Consider the following 21816-nt stretch of genomic DNA (forward strand, 5'->3'; position numbering starts at 1 on the left):
ACTCATTCCAAAGATAGAACACCAAAAATATTCTGGATGGGTAGCCAAAAGGAGAGCTCCTGAAAGAGGCTTGGCTGCCTTCTTTGACAACTATCTAAAGTCTTAAATGACTAGTAGAGGTTATCCAAACCAGTCTAAACACTATCAGCTCTTCTACTTCCTCAATCTTCCAGAGAAGGCAGTGTGAATCCCTAAAAATACATACCTATTCACATTGAGCAAGGTGTAGTTTACTGCTTATCTATACACTGTAGAGGCTTTTGGGTATCAGGAGGTGACCCACCCATCCATATAATTTCACAGTCAAGGAAAACAAAAACCTTACCACCTCTTTTATGGCTCCAACCCTATGCTCCCTTTAGAATATATTCTGATCCACAAGAGTAGATGAAATATTTAGACACATGCACAGGAAATCAGGCATAGTGGTAAAAACAAAAAACCTAGAAAGTGAACACAAGCCCTTAAGTTCTGACACTTTATTTAATATATTGAATCTAGCCTCAAAAGAAAATGACACTGCCCTAACTTATATGCTGAATATCCTTCCTATCTAAGCACAAATAGATTATCCTGTACGACTGTATCATTAACAATACTAGGTAAAAAGTGACCATTATCAGGCAAACAAATACATGCAATTGAATAAGTAAAATAGGCCAGTAATTAAAAATCCATGCAAACACCACTCCCAATAGTGGCTGCTGAATTGCCTGCCCACTGTCTTCTAGCCATTGGCTAGAAATACAGAGGTATAGTCAGGTAGAAATAATGGTGGGCAGGGGGCGGGGGTTAATATCTTTTCAAACATTAAAATGCTTATTTCTCAAAATACCAAGCAATCAAATCTACATTTAAATTGAATACACCAAAATTTCTCAGAAAAGCAGGCACAATAACCATGAAATTTTTACTGCACCACATTAATTCAAAATACATTTTATTGCGTGAATAAGAACAGCAAATTAAAGTAGCGGTTCACTAATGTAGTTTGGTGCCAGAAAAAAATCTACAACACAATTAAAAATAAATATATCTTTATTATACTCCTAATTATGAATGAGAAAAAGAACTCTTGTAAAATTTAATTCCTTTTCTCCTAAGAAAAACTTTTCTGTGAAAGGTTTTGCAAAATATGTCCTTGCTCCAAGCACCGATAATGGATAAAATGGAAAGAAGGGGTACTCAAATGTACTCCCCTCCTTCCCAGTCACCATATCAGAAATTACCTTATCAAAAACAGGCACATACTGCTAAGGTAATATCCAAATACAATAGTTATTCAATAGTACCAAGAACCCCACAATACAACTGTAGAAAGGTATATATTTTAGAACCAAGTTTCCTGCCTATTAAAAAGAAATGCCATTATGATTTTTACGTCTCATTAAATGAAAGTAATCAAAAGTAAAATTTACTTACTTTAGCAATCTGCAGCAACACAATGCAGTGTTTAATTGATTCTACCATGCTCTATAAAAACAGAACACTGATTTTAGGATCTTGCACCAAATAAAATGGTCATATGACATTAAAGTTTAAAATATAAAAATAAAAAATAAAAATCAGTTCAGATGTACAGGATACAAGTCTATACTACACAAGAAATACCCTCTCTGGATTCCAGTGGGTTCTCATGTACTGATAGTGTTAGATGAAGTTATCATTAGCAATTCTACCATTAAAAAATGCCAAGAAATTGTTAATTTGTACTGAATAACATTCTAAATGGTTTTTCTACACTTCAAACAGAAAAAAGATGTGAGTCTGATTAACTTTCAAATTCTTAGATCAATAGCAGGCAATCCCAGTGTAAATTTCCAAAACATCTATTCAAGACTTACGGAATTATGAAGAGTAAAGAATCCTATCACAATACTGGGGAACCTAGACTACTACTACTTTGCCTGTTTTTAAAAATGCTGTTACCAAAATACAAATCTTATTAGTAGCCTATTACATAATGCCAGAAGGCCAGTACATCAGAAAACTTGAATCACAATATATTTTAATTATAAGAAAGAGAATATATACATTGTGCACGGATGACATCTTTTATCCAAAGATCTTAAGACAGACAAGACCAGATGCAGATAAAATGGTATATGAAGTGAATTTTAATTAGACGAATTATTCAAGTCCTTTTAATTCCTTTAGAGAATAATAAAATTCTTAAACACCCTTGTAAAAATTCATAAACTAAAATCAACTGCTCTTATTAATAGAAGAATTTATTAATTAATTTAAGCAGTAGCTTAAAATAGAAATAACATTTTGAAGCACTTTTTAATGCAAAGCCAGAGTTTACCAAACACATTACTTACATTTGTTGTCTCTTTGAGAGTTTCAATTTTCTGTGAAAAATGAGAAGTTTATACAAATAATCAGAAGCATAAAGAAATATCATTGCTGTTTTTTACTGGTCATTTAAAGAATTTTACCAAAATGTACTCACTACTCTAAGTGAGTGCAGGCAAGTTGGGAAGGGAACACTTTTAAACTTTTCAAAAACTTAAACATTTAAAATAAAAAATTCAAACATGTTACGGATTATGTGCTCAAATAAGATTCATATGATTCAAGATTTCTAAGAATAACAAAAACATTACTATTCCTTATATGAAAAAGAGTTGTGTCTTTATTTTTATAGACTATGTGATTTTAAAACACTTGTTCTACATAGTGATTCGAAGGGGCACCTGCACCCCAATGTTTATAGCAGCAATGTCCACAATAGCCAAAATATGGGAAGAGCCCAAATGTCCATCAAAAGATGAATGGATAAAGAAGTGGGACATATATACAATGGAATATTACTCAGCCCTATCAAAAAGAATGAAATCTTGCATTTGCAATGATGTGGATGGAGCTATAGTGTATTATACTAAGCAAAATCAGAGAAAAGACAAATATCACATGATTTCACTCATACGTGGAACTTAAGAAACAAAACTAATGAACAGAGAGGAAGGGAAGGGAAGGAAAAATAAAATAAGATGGAAACAGAGAGGGAGACAAACCATAAGAGACTTTTAACCATAGGAAACAAACTTAGGGTTGCTGGAGGATAGATGGGTGGGAGGATGGGGTAACTGGGTGATGGGCATTAAGGAGGACACTTGATGTAATGAGCATTGGGTGTTATATACAACTGATGAATCTCTAAATTCTACCTCAGAAACTAATAATACACTATATGTTAGCTAAATTGAATTTAAATAAATAAAAAACACTTGTTTTAGAATCACCTTAAACTTTGCCTAGCTGTTTAAAAATGACATGGGACTAAATTCCAAAACTTAGAATGGAAGGGGAGCTAAACATGAGTTACTACAGGTACTATCACCAAGTGTAAAAGAGCCAAATGCAAAGCTATGGTCAAAAGAAATGCAAAAAAAGAAATGATACCGCATGGGGAAATCTAATCAAGGAGGAAAAATGTTAATTGGAAAAAAGAAAACTATTCAAATTACAAAGTAATTATCAGAAATTCAAGGGTGGGGGGCAGTAGCGGAACTATATTAAAGCAACACTCGGGGGCACCTTGCTGGCTTAGTACAGCATGCAACTCTTGATCTCAAGGTCGTAACTTCAAGCCCCAAGCTGGGTACAGAGATGGCTTAAAAATAAAATCTTAAAAAAAAAAAAAGCAACGCTAGTTTTGTGTCCTCATCTGTGGTTTCTTGTTTATTCAGGAAATTCTTGCCAATTGGTTTATTAATATCTGAAGGGACCACAACACCAATTTAATAAAATAACTTTCTATCTTCAACATTAAAAACCTCACGAAGAACGAATCTACTCCTAGGAAGGTGGTACTTACAAAAAAGGCATCATGTTAAAATTTTTGTACTTTACCCTTTTGTTTAATTGTGAAACCATAACAGAAATTCACCAGAAAACTCCCCCATGAATTCTATATGGCAATACTATCATAAATAGTCAGTGGGAGTAGCCGAAACACTGAGGTTCTTCTGTTATTTCTCTAAAAGGCTCCTGGTTTTAAAATGGTTTAAGGCAAAATAATGACAATAGAACTTACCTTTCTTTGTTCATCATCTTTGCAGTTTTGAAGTTTGTCATCAAAAAGCTACAGGATTAAAAAGAAAATGATTATAGTATCAAGCCATTTTACTATATTGTGTACATTTACTAAACATAGAAAGGCAAACTTAGTTCTTAAATACATTTCTTCCTGGGATGATTTATATGTATTTTTAAGATAACGTGTATTTTTTCAAGGGACTGTATCAAGTCCAATTCTATCCAATGATTTTAAACAGTCAAGATCAATTACCCTGGTAAAATCACAAGCAAAAGAAAACAGATGGCTTTTAAGAACTTAAAATATCAATTGAAACCTAAGGTTTTTTTTTTGTCACCCAAGTTTATCAATACTCCATTTGCCTCCCAGGACTCTTGCTTGTAATTAATTTTAAGGTAGGAATTGAAGGAGACAATTTCAGTAATGATATATGAAGTAGAGAAATCACCTCTCCCAACGCCCCACTCCCCAAAATGGAAAAATCAAGGCCTCAGAAATTGAACCACATTAAAATGTACCATTTTCATTTTTAAAACAATATGAATCTAATCTTATTTTCTTCTAATTATGTCTATTTACTTTTTTAACAACCAAAAAAGTACATTATACACACTATTTATCAATATAATCAAAGACAAAGATCTTTGAGTAAGTCACCCAGATCTTTTAATTTAGTCAGCTTTAAAAATTGCTGAAGAACCATATAAGGGATGCAAATTAACATCAGGTAACTTTTTACACTCAAAATCAAGCTTGGTAACATTTACTACTTTATACCAATTCAGTATATAAACCAATGCCATACCTTTAATTGTTCTATCAAGATTTGTAGGTAAGCATCAGCCTCTGTAAGTTTCTTATCAAAGTCTTGGACACTAGGAACAAATCCTGAATCCAAACCCTACAGAAAAAGAAAATTTGTAATAAATCTACCAGTATCCAGGCAATGTTTAATAGTACAGAAGATATTTCATCCTTCATACATGACATTTCAATTTTTCAAGTAAAAATAGTACTTTTACATAAATAATAGGTATATTTAAACTATCTAAATTCTCCAAGAATAGTGATAAATCAATCTCCCTCATGAACGTCTAGCTCTGTTCCCTTATCAAACATGTGCTGCTGCTTAAATTAGGATTGACCTTGCTCTTCTATCACTTTCTTCTCACCCCCAAATGACTCCCAGTGACCTCCAGAGCAACAGTAATTCAGCTGAAGGACCTATATTACCACCTAGATTACCTCCTATTTTACCGCCACTTTTTGTCTGATTCCTCCAGTCCTTTAATCTTAACTTCATACTCTATTTAGTTCTCCCATTCCCTAACCCACCCCATTAGCTCTGATGCCTTCTCCTCCTCCCTTATTAAAAGAAATAAGAACCTCAAAATTCTCACCTCTTCTAAGAAGAAGGCCCTCTCTCTCAATGAAAGTGACAACACTTGTCTTAATCAAGTTCCCTACTCACATTCACCCTTGGCATGAACACTACACTCTGGACATGGTGTAAATGTTTACTTATTTAGGGGGCCCACTTATTTCTCAGTTTAACAGTTCAGCATTTGCATGTCCTATTTTTGTACACTAAAAATTTTAAACTTCAAGAGCATGGGATTCCTATGTTTTAACTTTACTGAAAAGAAACCAGAGTAGTTAATCATATATGAAAAAAACATCAATCCTGGATATAAAAGACAAAAAGTTGGAGAATGAACAAGACCACCAGCTTCCCATATTTGCGTGCCCAAATGTCATGCAGTTAAACAGGGAAATGAAGTAAGGCTCATGATCCACTAATGTCACAATCCCGCCCAACCACAAAATTCTGTACCATACTTGATCTTCACTTGTTGGCCAAAATAGGCTGATCATTTTCACATTCCCCATTTTAGTAAATGGAAGCCAAAGTTCACTGTATGTTACACCAATACCTCATCTTTGCACAATACTTTATTATTACTAAAGCACTTTTACAGCCATTATCTCAAACACCACATTGAGACCATTATAGTATTATGGGAAACAACAATGGGTGGCAAGCCTGGTTTCTAATTGCAGCTCAGCCATTAAGAAAATATTGTGTCTCTCTAAGCTGCTGTTTTCTTACCTGCCAAATATAGTCATCCTCCTCCTACTATTATTAATGTGGCAGCTACTACCTCTACTTAAGACTACAATTACTAACATTATCAATTAATACTATTTATTGTTGCTCTTGCCAAACTAAAATTCAAATTCTGAATCAGAACAGAAAAAAACAAAAACAAAAACCCTAAGTCGTATTAGACCATGGGAAAACCAACTTATCTTGTAATGCATTTTCCTTTTCAAATTCAAAAGCAATAAAACGGCCTGCTTTTTTTCCACATACACGTAAAGAAACTACTTCAAATGAGTATTGAAAAATCCCTTCCCAATGAGATGTCATGAATAAAAGCAAAGTTGAAGAAAAAGCATAATAAACAATATATGTAATAAAACTGGTTAAACATTCATTTTTAGAGATAGCCCAAAAAACTTTCTATTAAGTACATTTACTATGTAGAGTGTGATAATAAAAGATGTGGAAAAGGAAGAATAAATCCATTACACTTACTGTATTATGAAAGAAGGGAGTGATTTCCTTCCATGTTACTGTACCACAGAAAAAATTAGAACTGCTTGGCTTAGTTTTTGTTTTGTTTCACACAGCAATATAACATAATTATTAATAATTTAACTATACAAACTCCATAAAATATTGTTATGCTTGCTAAATATCAAAAAGTTCAATGGCATATTCATAAATAAATAAGAGGTAAAGCATCTAAGTAGGAAAAAGTGATTTTTAAGAATTTTCCCTCTCTTGAATCCATTTAGAACTACAACTGTAAAAATCTAATTAACATATACTTTTGAACAAATCTCTGATTAAAAATCCTCCAGTAAATAAATGGAAACGGATTTAAATTACTGAGATCCAAAACCCTAGATCTGAGATCTAAATTAATTCTTAAAAAAAAACCAACCCTTTGATGTTGCTATAATCCTAGAACCTCACCCTGGCTCTCTTCTCAGACCTACCTCTAGATAGTCTTCCACAAAATTCCTTTAATCTTAGAATAAACTCCACACATTGTAACATCCAAGTCGAAGATCTGCTCACCAAATCATTTTTGTTTATGTAATGTATAATAGGTGGTTTATAACTAGAATTATTAGAGTAAAATCCCAGAACTGGCCTAAACTCCCTTGTACAGTAATCCATACATCTTTGGTGTACTTAAAAAGAAAATCTACATATATAGTTGTCCCAAATGCAATCAATAAAATAACATGCACAAATATATCAATAACATGCACAACTGATAGTAATTAAACTGTTTCCTCAAATCTTTTAAGAATAACGCACACAAGAAGAAAATACAAGTTTCTGCTACATATTATGACTTACAGTACACAAGCCATCTAGTCCAGCCTCCCCCTCAAAGAAGTTATTTTACAATGTTTTTGGAAGTCTTCTAGTCTTCACTTGAGTATCTCAACAGACAAGGGACTCATTACCTCCTAACATATACTATTTCATAAAAATTCCCTTGAAGTCTAACTATTCCTCTTTCTATTCAACATTTATAATATAAAACCCTACACTCACGTCCTTTTTAATTGAGTTTTGTTTTAAAACAAATCATCAGAATATAGTCCTTTATACCATTGTGAGAGTGGTCTGTCTTCCTTTGAAAAGAACCTGGAACAGAGCAGATCCTTTAAGACAGGGTGTGACTTCGTACTTCTAACAGGGACATCTTGTAGAAGAAGCACGTTAGGAGTTAAGCAGATATACATTCTCTGTGCCACTCATTCAACACTATAACCTCCAGGGTTAGCTCAGCCTTGAATAAATGTATGTGGCACTGATCGCTGTGTCTGATAATTGCTGATGCGATGATCCGGTCTTCCCCATGATCCCTTCTCTCCCTAGATTTCTCTTGCCTTTCTGTTCTCTTCCTCCTCCCCCTTGTTTACTCCCTCACTCCCTTCTTCATGTCTTTCTTTCCTTCTTTTTTGTGCATGTCCTTTGTGGACACTTTGTGGCCAAAGTGGTTATGTTGCCCTTTTGGCAGTCAGGACCAAAGAGGTTTGCTGCTCCCTAATTTACTGTATTGATGAACCACAGTTCTCACCTGATGACTTCTGTGTGAATTCATTTAAAGTTTAAGTTAAGTGCAACTATTACAGAAAAATAAAGGCAAATGGTCTGCGGTGTAAAAGAACTTAAATTAGAACAGAAATTAAACCCAATCTGTAAATTAGATAAATCGATAAAATTAGAAATCAATGTAAAGGAAAAAAACCCATTTGTGTGGCAAATATACTAAAAACAACATAGTCGCTAGTCTTCAAGAATACTTTGCTAATAAAGAAAGCTAAAGTACATTTTTAAAGTCAGGAAGAGTAACACATGATTCTGTATCAGCCAGGACCTATGTATTCAGTTTAAAATATATAGAGAGAGAAACATCTGACCCAACTTCAAAAATAGTATCTAGACTGGTAGGAGCATATCAAACTGCTTCAAAGCTGTGTAAGTACCTCCTACTATCTTTCTAATACTTATATTGAATAGCATCACTTCTCAGAAGGCACTTGAAAGCTAACGAATGAATTCCTATTAATGACTTCAGTTGGGACATTAAACACTATTTATACATATATATAACCAAATGCTTCACCTCCATTTAAAAAAAAAAAAAGTATTGCAAGGATGTCCTTAAAACTGTCTGAAATACGTATGAATTGTAGCTGCTCTGTAGAGGTACTTTTTTAGTACAACAATACAGGAGGCAATTTTTGAGGCCGGGTAAGAGCTTTTAAAGTAATTCCTGGTGACAGAGGAAGAGTAATGAACAGTGGAGGTAAAGGTGGTAAAAGGTGGCTTAAGGTCTTGTTGAGGTCAGAATCAGGAAATAAGAAGGTCATGAGTAATTTGAGGAACCCAGGAGAATAACACAGAACAGGAAGGGCTATGGCTGAATAACAACATTGTAAAAAGAAATTAACAAATGAGTAATTATTTTCCTATCAAATCTTATTTTACAACAAAAATGTGAAGGACTAACACTATATTCAGTGCTTTCTCTTACATAGGAAAAAATAGTATATAATATAAATATGTTGCAAAAGGAGAAAAGAAAAATAATTAGAGAAATTAGTACATGTAATTCTCACAGAGAAGTTCAGAATAACAAGAACACAGAATACGTTATCAGCAGACCCATAAAGGGGAGTAAAAGCTTAAAATTTTAACAGAGGAAAAACACCAAAAAAGGAAAAAACAAAAAAAACCCCATAAGCCTCCTAATGAAAAATAAACATGAATCCAGACAAAAGTAGATAATTTTTTAAAATTAGCAAAACACATACCCTATAATTAAAATAATGAAAACTTTGCAGAAATGTCGTTTCGATTAAAATACGAGAGTATCTGGAAAGTTTATGTTCACAATTAGCAATGTGAGATGACATGCATCACAGATATGCTTTCATCCAATGAAAGAAGTATAGAGCATACTTACAATTGAATCACTTACAATTATTTTTGAAAATTCAAGAACTGGAGAGATACCAGAAGACTGGAAAAAAGCAAGTGTGGTACTGATCTTCCATAAAGGTAAGGAAAAGAGAGAATAGAAAGTTACTTTACCATGCTGTGAGTCTGACATCAATAATTAAGTAAAGGAATAATAAGAGAAAAATCTGTATCTATTCAGAGGAAAAGTAGGTACATGAGCAGCAAAAGACAAGTAAAAAAAAATATTATGCCAAACTTAATGTCTTTTCTGTTCCTTAGAAATTTGTTAGCAAATTAAGCTTTTTGAGCAATGATACCATTTGTCTCCTTACTAAATGACTTACAAGTTGGTTTAATGATGAAAAAGTATATTAAAGAAACCAGAAATATTAATGAGATCACGATTTTATGTGGAGTATACTAATCTGTTATTTCCTGGGATTATGAAAATTTGGAAACATTTATAATTTATAATCCCTACTGTCTCTGTGGTTTATCCACTTCAGCTAAAGGGAAGAACAGGATTTAGAGCTATAGGGAATTTCTCAGGGCAAGAATTTCTATTTTTATCCTACAGAATACTCAACTATCACCTCATTTGGAGTGAAGATCATCAATTTGAAACTGTCAACAAAATTGAGCCCGTTACTACATGCTTTCCTTCACTGTAACTTCAGGCTATTTTCCATTTAAGTCAGTGTTTTGATAATCTAAGGCTCCAAATCAGGTGCTCTTTAATCAATGTGGTAGCTATAGTTATCTTACCAGCACGCAAGGTACCCCAAGAATATCCTAAAAGGTAATGTCTTTTTCTGTAGTTCTAAGTGAACAGTTCTAACACCATGGATTCACCATGGATACACATTATATATAAAAAAAAATTTCAGAGTATTAGATCCTCTGTTAGATACTTAATAACTTTTCTCATTTGATTATCACAAGACAATAAGGTAGACAGACATTAACCCTATTTTATAAGCATTTACCCAAATCATGAAGTGGGGGTTTTCTATAATTGGGATTTCAACCTATTTCTTTCACTTCAATCCATTACACTTTTCTCTTAAATCACAATTAATATCTGAAAAGAATTCATGGCATAAGAGCACTAAAATGTAATCTAAAAACTGCCTGAAGGAGCTTAATGTAGTTAAAATGAGCACAGCTTTAAGGTCAGACTGATCTAGTTTTAAATCCTGAATCTGCAACTTCCTAACCTATATGATCAGGCCAAGCTACTTTCTCCACCGCCATTTTCTCATCTAGGGATGGGCATAATAACAAACCACTCAAAGTTGTTGGACAGGTGAAAGAATATGGGTAAAGTACCACAAGAGTAAGTTTTCTACTACCTCTTCATAATTTGGAATCATAAATAACCAGAATTCACTGCTGCATCTCCAGGCCCTAAACTAGTGCCTAACATAAAGAGAGCACTCAATGACTATTTGATGGATAAAAACAAAATTAATAACCAGATAATACCATAAAACAATTCTAATAGAGATCCATAATCAATAAAAGGATATAAGCATAAGTTAAATTTATAATGTTCCTTTAAAAAAGGAAAACAATAACTTGATAAACTCTGAAGATAATAGTAATAAAAAAGGAATAAGCAATACACAACTCATAAAATACAGTTCTAGAAAACAGATCAGGGAAAAAAAATCCATATGAGATTTTCAGAAAAGGAATGGGTATTATGCCTGAATTACAAAAGGTAAATTGTACTGAATTTTTACCTTGGTAACAAAGGGTCAACAAATATAAAGAAAGTCTTTTTCCACCATAAAAGAAACTGATTTTTGAAAGTACATCAGCTCTTCAAAAAAAAAAAAAAAAAAAAAAAGAATCACTTTAATCTTTAAATTTTTAAAAAATGGTTTATGCACAGTATTAAGTTTCTGTTTAAAAAACATATATAGGGGCGCCTGGGTGGCTCAGTCGTTAAGTGTCTGCCTTCAGCTCAGGTCATGATCCCGGGGTCCTGGGATCGAGCACTCTGTCGGGCTCCTTGCTCAGCGGGAAGCCTGCTTCTCCCTCTCCCAATACCCCTGCTTGTGTTCCCTCTCTCACTGTCTCACTATCAAACAAATAAATAAAATCTTTTTAAAAATTAATTAAACAAAACAAAACATATATATACCACAAATCTGAATCACACATATAGTTGGGAAAGAGTGTTACTTTGTCAAACAGGAATCAGGTACAGACATCAGCGTCAAAATTAATGAACTTTACTCATAACTCTTAGCACAACTGCTTATTCTTCATGATCTCTTCATCCAATACTGACACTATTATGTAACCTTTTGACTTACAGAAGAAAACACTAATATTGATTCCATAAAGTGATTTGGGTACTCAAACAACTGCACAAAAAAGGTTTGGAGTTTGCACTATTTTCCTCTGTTTTTAAATCACTGATAGCTTGTCTTTCCAAAAGACTCTTTCTAAATAAAGTCATATAAAAAGTCTTGTCAAAATCTAAATAAAACAAATAAAAACCTGACGTTTATGAAGAGAATGACCATAGACACTAGTCTGTCTGGGTTCATCAATCTTTACACCTGTTGTCTCAGAAAATTAGCAGCCTCCCTCACTCCCAAAATTGCTCTAGTTTGGACGATAAATTATATGGGCTCCTTCTCCATAAAGGATATAACTAGCCTTTTAGAGATATAAATGTCTAGAAGGCATGTAAGATTGCCTCTGAAGTGTCAGAATGCAGTAACTTACTTAAAAAATTATTTTAAATGAAACATAAGTTTATAGGCTCTGAATGCAGAAAGCCAATTACAGAAATAAAGCTCCACCAGAATTCAATGACTATTAACTGGGTGCTTACATTATGCTAGGTAAATGGAGACATGAATAATATAGAAGCTACATTTTTTTAAGTTATTTTATTGATACACTCAACCCCCTTATATAAAATGCAAGAAACGAAACACATGAAACACATCATATATTAATACCGGGTACTGGGATTAAGGAAGGGGGGCATTTGAGACAGGGACTCTTATAATTTTTACTTTATATATTCACTTGTCTGATTTTTAAAAATAAGTATACATTTATTTTAATTCAAAAGCTTATATAAAAATATTTGGAAACTGTGCAAGTTTATAAATGTTTTTCAAAAGTTTTATAACTGTTTTAGCTTGCAAATAAATCAGCTTTATCCTCTTAAAATTATCTATAAAATCCTAAAATGTCTTTAGGGTAAATTTGGCAATAGAGCTGCTCAGGTACACCTTTCCAAGCAAAATGTAGCATAACAAATTTATAACATCATTTACAGATAAAAAGCACAAACTTGCAAAAAAAAAAAAAAAAAACACTAAAAAATTAGCAATCAAAACTACATTGGAATAAATGCCAAGAAGAAAAATAGCCAGTAAAATGAAGCAGAATACCTAATTTTTTTTTCTACATCCTTCCTGCCAATAACATAATAATGACTCAACATTCAAGAAAGCAAACTCATAAAAAACAAAAACACCTACTACCTCACTCCCTCCAACAAAGCACTGTTTGACCGTGTGGTGCTGGCAACCAGCCAAAGCTTTTCTTTTCACCCACTAGTTGGTCAGGCTACTGGACATACCTTTCTTAAAAGTCATAGGTTAACTCATTCCAAGATCTACATAAACTCTGAGTGGCTTACTAGTAAGGGATGGAAAAAAAAATACATTCTTCCTCTCTCCAACTTCAGATTACCACCTATCATTCAGTTTAACAGCGTTCTGGAAAGCAAGTAAGTCTCACTACTATTAAGGGTCCACCAAAAACGAAAGTTTTAGGTACATACTAGAGATGCGCTTCAAGCATAACTAGGAGAAACTCATATTCAAAAATATGAATCCTTAAACTAAGTATTTTAGTAGGTCAAGTTTTGAAATAACTCCAGAACTCTCTTATATAGCATAATAGCTGTTAAAATTTTGATCATGAAATGTTTTAAAAAACAAAACTTGACATATTCCAGGGCGCCTGGGTGGCACAGCAGTTGGGCGTCTGCCTTCAGCTCAGGAGGTGATCCTGGCGTTATGGGATCGAGCCCCACGTCGGGCTCCTCCGCTGTGAGCCTGCTTCTTCCTCTCCCACTCCCCCTGCTTGTGTTCCCTCTCTCGCTGGCTGTCTCTATCTCTGTCGAATAAATAAATAAAATCTTAAAAAAAAAAAAACTTGACATATTCCTCTGACAAACCTGGATCTCTCTGTACAGCAAAACATAACACACTGAAAATCAAATACCCAAGGGGAGCTAAATGATTAACTAGTCAGACCAAAAGACAGTATTAAAAGGCTTAGATCTCACACAAACCAACCAAACAAAATAGAACAAAAACAATGCTGAATTGAAAGGGATACTGTAATTGGTTTGACATTTATCCTTTCAAAATTATATATGCCAAAAACAGTTTTTGTACATTTGATTTTAGTTGTCAGTGAACATTACACAGAAGGAACAGGTTCAGTTTTTGCTAAAGCTGTTAAAAGTGTAATACAGAGACACCTGGGTGGCTCAGTCAGTTGAGCGTCAGACTCTTGGTTTCGGCTCAGGTCATGATCTCAGGGTTGTGAGATAAAGTCGGGCTCTGTGCTGGGTGTGCAGACTGCTGAAGATTCTCACTCCCTCTTCTTTTGCCCTCCCCCCCAAAAGTGTAATATAAAATTACCCCAATTTAGATTAACTGTGGTCAGTAATCTATCAAGATGGTTTAAAACAAGACTAGAATGTATCAGGACAGGACTTAGTGTTGTTCTCAACTGTATCCCCAAGGCCAGTGCTTGGTTTGTAACAAGTGCTCAATGAAAACTTTGTAAATGAATGAATTAAGGAGTTTTGAAATGTACCTATCGGCTAGCATTAAAGCATAAAAAGTAATCAAAGAAATTATAATTAGTGTATTCATGAAAAAAGCATAAATAACTCACTCTAAAAGATTTATTATATTACAAGTATGGATGCTGACTTTTTTATGGCCAACTAAAAGTTTTTAAGTAAAAAAGAGAAATTAAATAAAAGGGAAGAAAATGTATAGGCAGTACAGGAAGCAAGACCAGGCAATGACAATTGACTTGTCCCTCTAAAAACTCATTTCTTTTCATGCCAAATCCCCTCACAGAGGAGTTTTACAAATGCAGGGATCATTCAACTTTCAAAAGACCCGTTACCACTTTGTTTTTACAAAAGACCTTCATTAGTACCTGTTTTCACTAACCAAAAGAAATCTGAAGAGGATATCTGCTTTTACGAAAAATGCGAAAAGCAAAAACAGCATTCAGCATTTGTTTTGCAGTGAGCTGTTACAGATGCAGTGAATACCACAAGCAAAAGTGGCCCTGCCAAGCTCCTTCTCTGGGAAATACACTCAGCATCTCAGCCATACACTGCCACAGCTTTGAACTTCATCTGTGAGCATTTGTGCTTTATTTCAATTTTTTTGTGTATCCATTAGCAAGACGTGTCCTAAGATGTTACAAAAGCCCAAGAGGTTATTTTTAGGGTCTGGGATCGCTCAAAAATCTTTCCATATAAATTAATGGTAATTGCTTCTTTGCTTTATACCACTTTGACTTAGAAAAGGTTTCACAGGAACACTCTACTTTTGAATAGCAGAGGAAACCTGTACTGCTGCTCTGGGTTTGGAATTTAGTGTTACAATAATGATTTATTCATTGGGTATCTCTTTTGACTATTGCACTGTGCTAGGTGCTTTGGCGATGCCAAGACGAAGCAGCTATTGACTTGCCCTAAGAGTTTCAAATCTCTGAGAAGATAAACATCTGTCTACAAATAACTGATTCAAGTATGGTAAAATAAGAGTTATGAGAAAAGTAATAAGAGAGCAGAGGGCAAAGGTGAGGGGATGAGAAATGTTTCACAGTGGCAGCATTGTGAAGTGTAAGATGTGAACAGAGATGTGAGGGGGAAAGTGTTAAACAGCAGTGGACGGAGGCTGGAAACAGCATAATGAAATGGAATATTTCAACTTTTCTTTAATGAAGAGACCACAGAAATGAGGGCAGGGTCAGGTAAACTAACAAGGGATGCTGAGGTACCCAGGAAATAGGAACAACAGGAAGCCCTCACCATCCCAAGCTTGAATGAACAAGGAAGGAAACTGTTACCAAGGACCAACTAGAGCTACTTAAAGGACACTCTAGTTATAGTGCGTAGCCACTGCTAAAACACATCAAAACAGAGGAGCAAGAGGAATAAATACCCCAAGAGTTCTCTCTTTTCTTCCTTCCATCTTCTGTCACTGCCTCCCATTGGCTAACCCCAACCAGAATCCAAAGGAGAAAGAACTTCAGGTGACACAGGCTATCAAGGTCAGCCTTCTGGAGCAAAGAGCAGAGAAGGGCAAAGGAGGAATCTGCAGGAAAATGGAGAATAACCAGAAAAGGCATACTCGCAGAGTAAGGGTTAATATAAGCACGAAGAGAGGCTGGAAAGCAGAAGGAAGCCAAATGAGGAACAATATGCTCTGGGAAAAGATGGTATTTTTTCAGATCCAGATGCTGAATCTGAAAGGAAATAAATTATTAGTGGCTGAACTGGAAAAATTACTAAGGTCTGGGAAGTGAGGAGAGCAATGGATGGAGAGCAGCAGCAGGGTAGCACTCCAGTTCTCTCTAGAGTCAAAAGAGCAAGAATCATTGGGGACTAATCCTAGTTATTCTAGTCTCTATCTGTGTGACCTTGGGCAAGTCACTTGGCTTCTCTGAGACTGTTTTCTCCACCATAAAAATAGGTAGAGGTTAGGGGTGCCTGGGTGGCTCAGTCAATTAAGTGTCTGCCTTCAGCTCAGGTCATGATCCCGGAGTCATCTTCTCCCCCCACCCTCAAATAAATTTTTTTAAAAAAATAGGTAGAGGTTGTATTAAAACTTTAAGATCCCTTCCAATTCTAGGAGACTAGCCAGTATCTCCAGGTAAATAAACATGTTCATCAGGTGAGTAAATACCTTACCACATTTGAAAAACCTGGGGTCCACTCCTTTACTTTAAAAAATTATAAGTTCATTTAAATAAAGACAATAAGAACTTACGGGTTCCAACTGCAGCCAAGTCCTGCACAGTATGACAAAGAATGTTAAAACACAAGCAAACTCATTTACTGTAACCTTGAAACTGAGAAAGACCAATATAACCAGATTTTAAAACATGTTTTGGAATGCAGAGAATGCAAAGAAACAACCAAGTAAGCAGAGTAACTTGACTGAAGTGGCACATTTTGGAAAAAACAAAATGAGGTGCCTGGTCAATACAACAAAGAAGCAAAGTTCTTAAAGGTGTCTCCAGAAATAAATGAACTCCAATGTAAAAGGACTACAAGTCCGTCTCTCTCTCCCACACACACCCAACCATTCCTTCACGACACAAATATTCACTGAATATCTGTTATATGCCAGGTACTGTCACGGTCTTCAAAGGACATCTTTAACGGCAATACAGAAAACAGCAAATATAATTTCATTACCTAATCTTCTGGAATGAGCTCAAATTTCACCCCTTCCAAGCAACGTGCTCTGACTTCCTACGATACTAACTACAGTAAAACTAATTAGTGTTGGTACTGCTATTAATATTCTTTAAACCGTATTAGAGATCATATAGATTGGGGGGTAGGGGGTGTTTGCTTGAGAATCTGCTCACCCTTTATAACATTGTTTCTAAACATTTTCTCCAATCCTATCTCTCAGGTGTGGCAGCAACCAGGGAGCCTGGGGACTCAGGAAATATTTCTACCTTACAGGGATAAACCCAACTTCAGTACAAGTAAGACAAAGGTTTACATACTTAGAATATCATTAAGTCACATATTTTAATCATTTAACAAGCTTTCAGTGAATACCTACTATGTGCCAAGCACTGGACTATGGACAAAGGCCCTGGAGATACAAAGATGAGTAAGGACCTCTGACCTCTAGAGGTTAGGGTGTAATGCAAGAATCAGACATGTGAACAAGAAATCTACAATACAACCTAGTGAAACGCCATATATAGAGATATGAACAAAGTGTGCTACTCTAACTGGCTGTGCCTGAAGGAGAACATTAAAAAAAAAGTAACATTATGAACTGTATGTTAAAGGAAGAACTGGAGGTTTATCACTTGCTAGAATTCTGTGCAATTATAATCCTAAGAAAGAGGGGAAAGGCTGTGAAAGGACAAAGAGCTGAGAGGCTAAGTCATGTTCCAAATGATTAACAGTTCACAGTGCTAGAGTGGATAGCTTGGGTAGAGCACCTGTAGCTGAGTTCAGACTAAAGACAGATAAATTAGGACCAGGTTGTGAAGGGCCTTGAAGGACTTGATAGGCAGCTGACTTTGGCAAATGGATTCAAAACAGATTTTTAAGCACAGGAATTAACTATCATCACGTGGAAAAAGGATAAATCGAACAGATATTACTAAGGCAAATTTAACAGGATCTGCTGACTGGACATGGAAAATAAGGGAGCTGGAAAATAGCTTTAAATGACTACCTACATATGGTGGAACTTCAATTAATTAAAATATTTAGAGAGAGATATGTGGCTTAATTATATTTTCAGGCTAAGAACTATTTTTTCAAACATAATCTTTGTTTAAATCTTTATTGAAAAATCTTCCTAAATATAATTTGTAGGCTAACCACATAATAGTAGTCATTAAAACTGTCTTTTTCTATAGAATCCTCATAAACATCAGTTATCACTCCATACTACAAAGTCTAGATACTGATAAAACTTGACATATCCCAGGGGATACCCTAGTTTTTGCTTTTCAAAATAAAAGCCTGATATTATCTTTCTCAAGCAATAGACCGCAAACCATGTAACTGCCTGATTTTCCAAACAACAGAATACGGCTGGATCGCAATCCTTTTTCCTGTCTGAACCAAACTTAAATTCCCTGCTTGTCTTCTTATCATCTGGGGATGGGTGAGTAAATTAATACTGAATATAATCTTTTTGCATTAAAAAAAAACGCACCTAGAACTTCAGAAATATCAAAATGGATGTGACCAATAGCCTTTGTAGCCTAGTACTTATTGAGGGGAACTTTAAGCATAATGCCACCTGTGTCAGAAACAAACTCAGGACACTTTGGAAACCGATCTGGCTTTTCTGTGATATTTATTTTTCATTTAAGCTCTCAGACTAAAAGTCTGATTTTTGGTGGTTTATATCTTCCCTGAGCTAGGAAAGGTAATATAGTATTTTTACTTAAGTTGCTTCTGGCTGGGCTGCACAAAAAATCAAAGTTAAAAAATTTCTTTAAGAAAATGAGAGACGTCGATACCATTCATTAAAGGGCTTTATCACTTAGTTCAATACAGGCAATGTTCTGAAAGATGACTCAAGAACAGTGGACGAGAATTTCCAATTTAAATTTCATTACAAAAGCTCTTAAACTGTAATTACATCCCTAAACATCTCTGCTAAAAACTGGGAGAAATAATTACTTGATTTGTTTTTAATTTCCTGAACACAGCTAAACGTAAACAATTGACAAGCAAAACCAAATGTTACTTCAAATGAGCAAAAAGTTTTCTGCTTCAATACATTTCTCACTCATAACAAAAATACTTGTGAAGTACAGTATGAACGCTGAAAAAAAAATGCATGATTCAAATATGCTTCCTAGACTATCCATTATACTCAACTTCCCATAACTGAGCTGTGCTGAGAACCTAAGCCTTTCCCTCCAGTTTTTATGAAAACCTCACACTATTCCAAAGCTTCCAATATTTTTTTGCACAAGCTACTCAAGAAGCTTGTAAAACCACTCCCCTCCCCCACACAAATACTCACAAATAATAGCACCTATAATTACTACATACAAAGATACTAGGCCAGGCTGGAAGAACACAGTGCCAAAAATAAAACAGAAAATGTTTGGCCTGCAACTGGAGACTCTATTAATGGGCAACTGGTCAAAATTAAGTTTTCACATTACGGGAAAGCTTAACTTTTGTGTTTACAGCTTGAGACACCTTTCGAAAAGGAAAGCGAGTTCCACAAAAATGAAAAAAGGGGAAGAGATGCCCTCTTCCAGTCTGGTTTGGTGGCGAATGACCTCTCGGTGAAACAGGAGGCCCCTAGCCTCACCCTCCAACCCATCTCGGCGGAAGAAGTGTGGAGAGCTCCCTGGGAAGAGACGGCCTGAGCGGCCACGTCGTCCTACTCACCCAAGAGGGCAGCGGAAAGGAGGCAGGGAGAGAGCGACATTCGCGCCCACAGCCCGGCAGGGCCAGGCAGCAGGGACCCCGGGGACTCAGGGGTGGGGGCCGGCCCCTTTCCCAGACCCTCAGGGTCTACTCACTCCGCCAGTGGCCAGCAAGAAAGCCATTCGCCAGGGCCCCCGCCCTCTGTGCCTCCAGGGGAATCGGGGGCCGCTTCCAAGCACCCCTTTTTTTCTCCCTCAGGCCGTATCCCCCCACACTGCAGTGAAGTCGATCCACTCGGGTTCAGACGGTCCCCCGGGACACCCCGCACCCACCCTTGCCCCCCCCCGCCCCCCGTCCGGGCCTAGGGGCCGCACCGATTGGCTGGCCCTGGCGGCTCCTGGCAAAGAAACCCCTGGCGATTGGCCATAGGTCACCTGCCGTAAAGGAGGTGAGCGACTGACGATTGGCCGTTAGGCCAATTTTGGGTGGAGAGGAGGGAGGGAGTGGGCCACCGGCGGGAGGGAGCGGGAGGGGCCGGCAGCAGCGTCTGGTCCCGGGAGAGCTCAGCTCCCCGCCTCCGTGTCCAGACCCAACCCTGGCTGCCTCCTCGCGGAGCTCGGGGCTCACCCTGGGGGCTGTGGGTTGGGGACCCAAGCCCGCTCCAGGACTTATGCTTCGGGACAAGCAGCTGCTGAGCTCACGCCCTCCCCAGGAAAGGGAGGTCCTAGCTCAAGGGAGCTCTGCTTGGCTTCAGAACTTCAGCCCCGGGAATTCCCATAACGTGGCGACTGGGGAAGGACTCCTCACAGACGAAAAACTGCTTCACCTACACCCAACTTCTAGTGCATAAAATTTTGGCAGCTGTGGAACCAAGTTTCATCTCGATAACTGCTTTTGCTTACTTCCGGAAAGTTGTTTGTGTCGCGTGGGGGCGGGGGGGGGGAGTGGAAGGGAGGAGGATACTTGCTCAGTAAACAAAAGCATGGGTGCCTTGTTTTATTAATCCGGGAAACTTCGCGGAACTGCTGTTATGCCACAGCTCCATAAGGAATGTAGGTGGCTTGTGAAGATGCTTCACAACCAAATGGCATTAACTTCAAATTACATAAAAAGTTCGGACTTGACCTTAACAGAGACATCCACAATGCAGGGAATTAGAGACATAAATAATTAACTTACTGTTCTGGAGGACAATCCTTTTCTTTCTCTTACTACTTTTCCTTCTGGTTATTTATACCTCTGCAATTCTACTAAATTCGTAAGCATCTAATTTTTGTAGCCCTATTGCTAGCACCTACTACTAGCACAATGTGTGTGCACTGCCAAAGGCTCAGTAAATGCTTGCTGCACTGTTAAAGATACCTACAGTTTTATGCAAATTTTTTCAAAATGCTCAATACCAAATGCACTCGTCTTGCCACATCTACTCATCAAAATCCTGGTCTTCCAGTACTGCCTCTATATCAGTAAATGAAAACCACTACCGTCCACTCTACTATGCAAACCATAAACCTAGCAGTCCATGATGCCTCCCTCATTCCACATTCAGTCCATCAAATTCCATCATTTTTACCTCCTCAATACGTTATCCATTCTGTCCACTTCTCTCCATTACTCTCCACACAGTCATAGGTCTTGCAATAAACTTCCAGAATCCACCCTAGTTCCTCCAATTCATTCTTAACACTAGAGCTACAGTAGCTGGTTTCCAAAACCAATTTTATTACTCCCTCATCATCCCCTACTACAACCAATTAAGAACTTCAACTGCTTTCCACTGTGCTTAGGATACAATTCAGTTTTTAACACTGGCTTACAAAATTTAGCCCTACTTCTTCTCTAGCTCCATTTTACACCTTCCACTCCCTCATTTTCATTACACACAATGACCTTTTTCTAGTTTCTTCAATTTGCCATGGACTTTCCAACCTCAGGGCCTTGGCACAGGCTGTTATTTCCATCTTTTACACTATCCCCTTGACACCAATCCCCTTCAGTTTATGGCTATTCATCATCTTGTCCTCCCCACCTATGTGAATTCTT

At 36.4% G+C, this 21816-nt stretch overlaps 1 protein-coding gene across 16 annotated transcripts in view; it reads right to left on the reverse strand.

Annotated features, from left to right (window-relative positions):
* Positions 1-21816, reverse strand: part of OSBPL9 (oxysterol binding protein like 9) — a 182361-nt gene that overhangs the window by 42144 nt on the left and 118401 nt on the right. For 5 of the 16 annotated variants that reach the window (XM_026498119.4, XM_026498118.4, XM_057310802.1 and 2 more), the window contains 4 exons: positions 4851-4946; positions 4043-4090; positions 2325-2354; positions 1423-1473 (listed from right to left, as the gene is read on the reverse strand). In XM_026498119.4, the coding sequence (XP_026353904.2) occupies positions 1423-1473; positions 2325-2354; positions 4043-4090; positions 4851-4946 (225 nt within the window). The other 11 variants (XM_044383880.3, XM_057310800.1, XM_044383879.3 and 8 more) reach the window with 9 other exon arrangements.

This window comes from Ursus arctos, unplaced genomic scaffold (genome assembly GCF_023065955.2).
Source record: "Ursus arctos isolate Adak ecotype North America unplaced genomic scaffold, UrsArc2.0 scaffold_12, whole genome shotgun sequence".
Classification (NCBI taxonomy): domain Eukaryota; kingdom Metazoa; phylum Chordata; class Mammalia; order Carnivora; family Ursidae; genus Ursus; species Ursus arctos.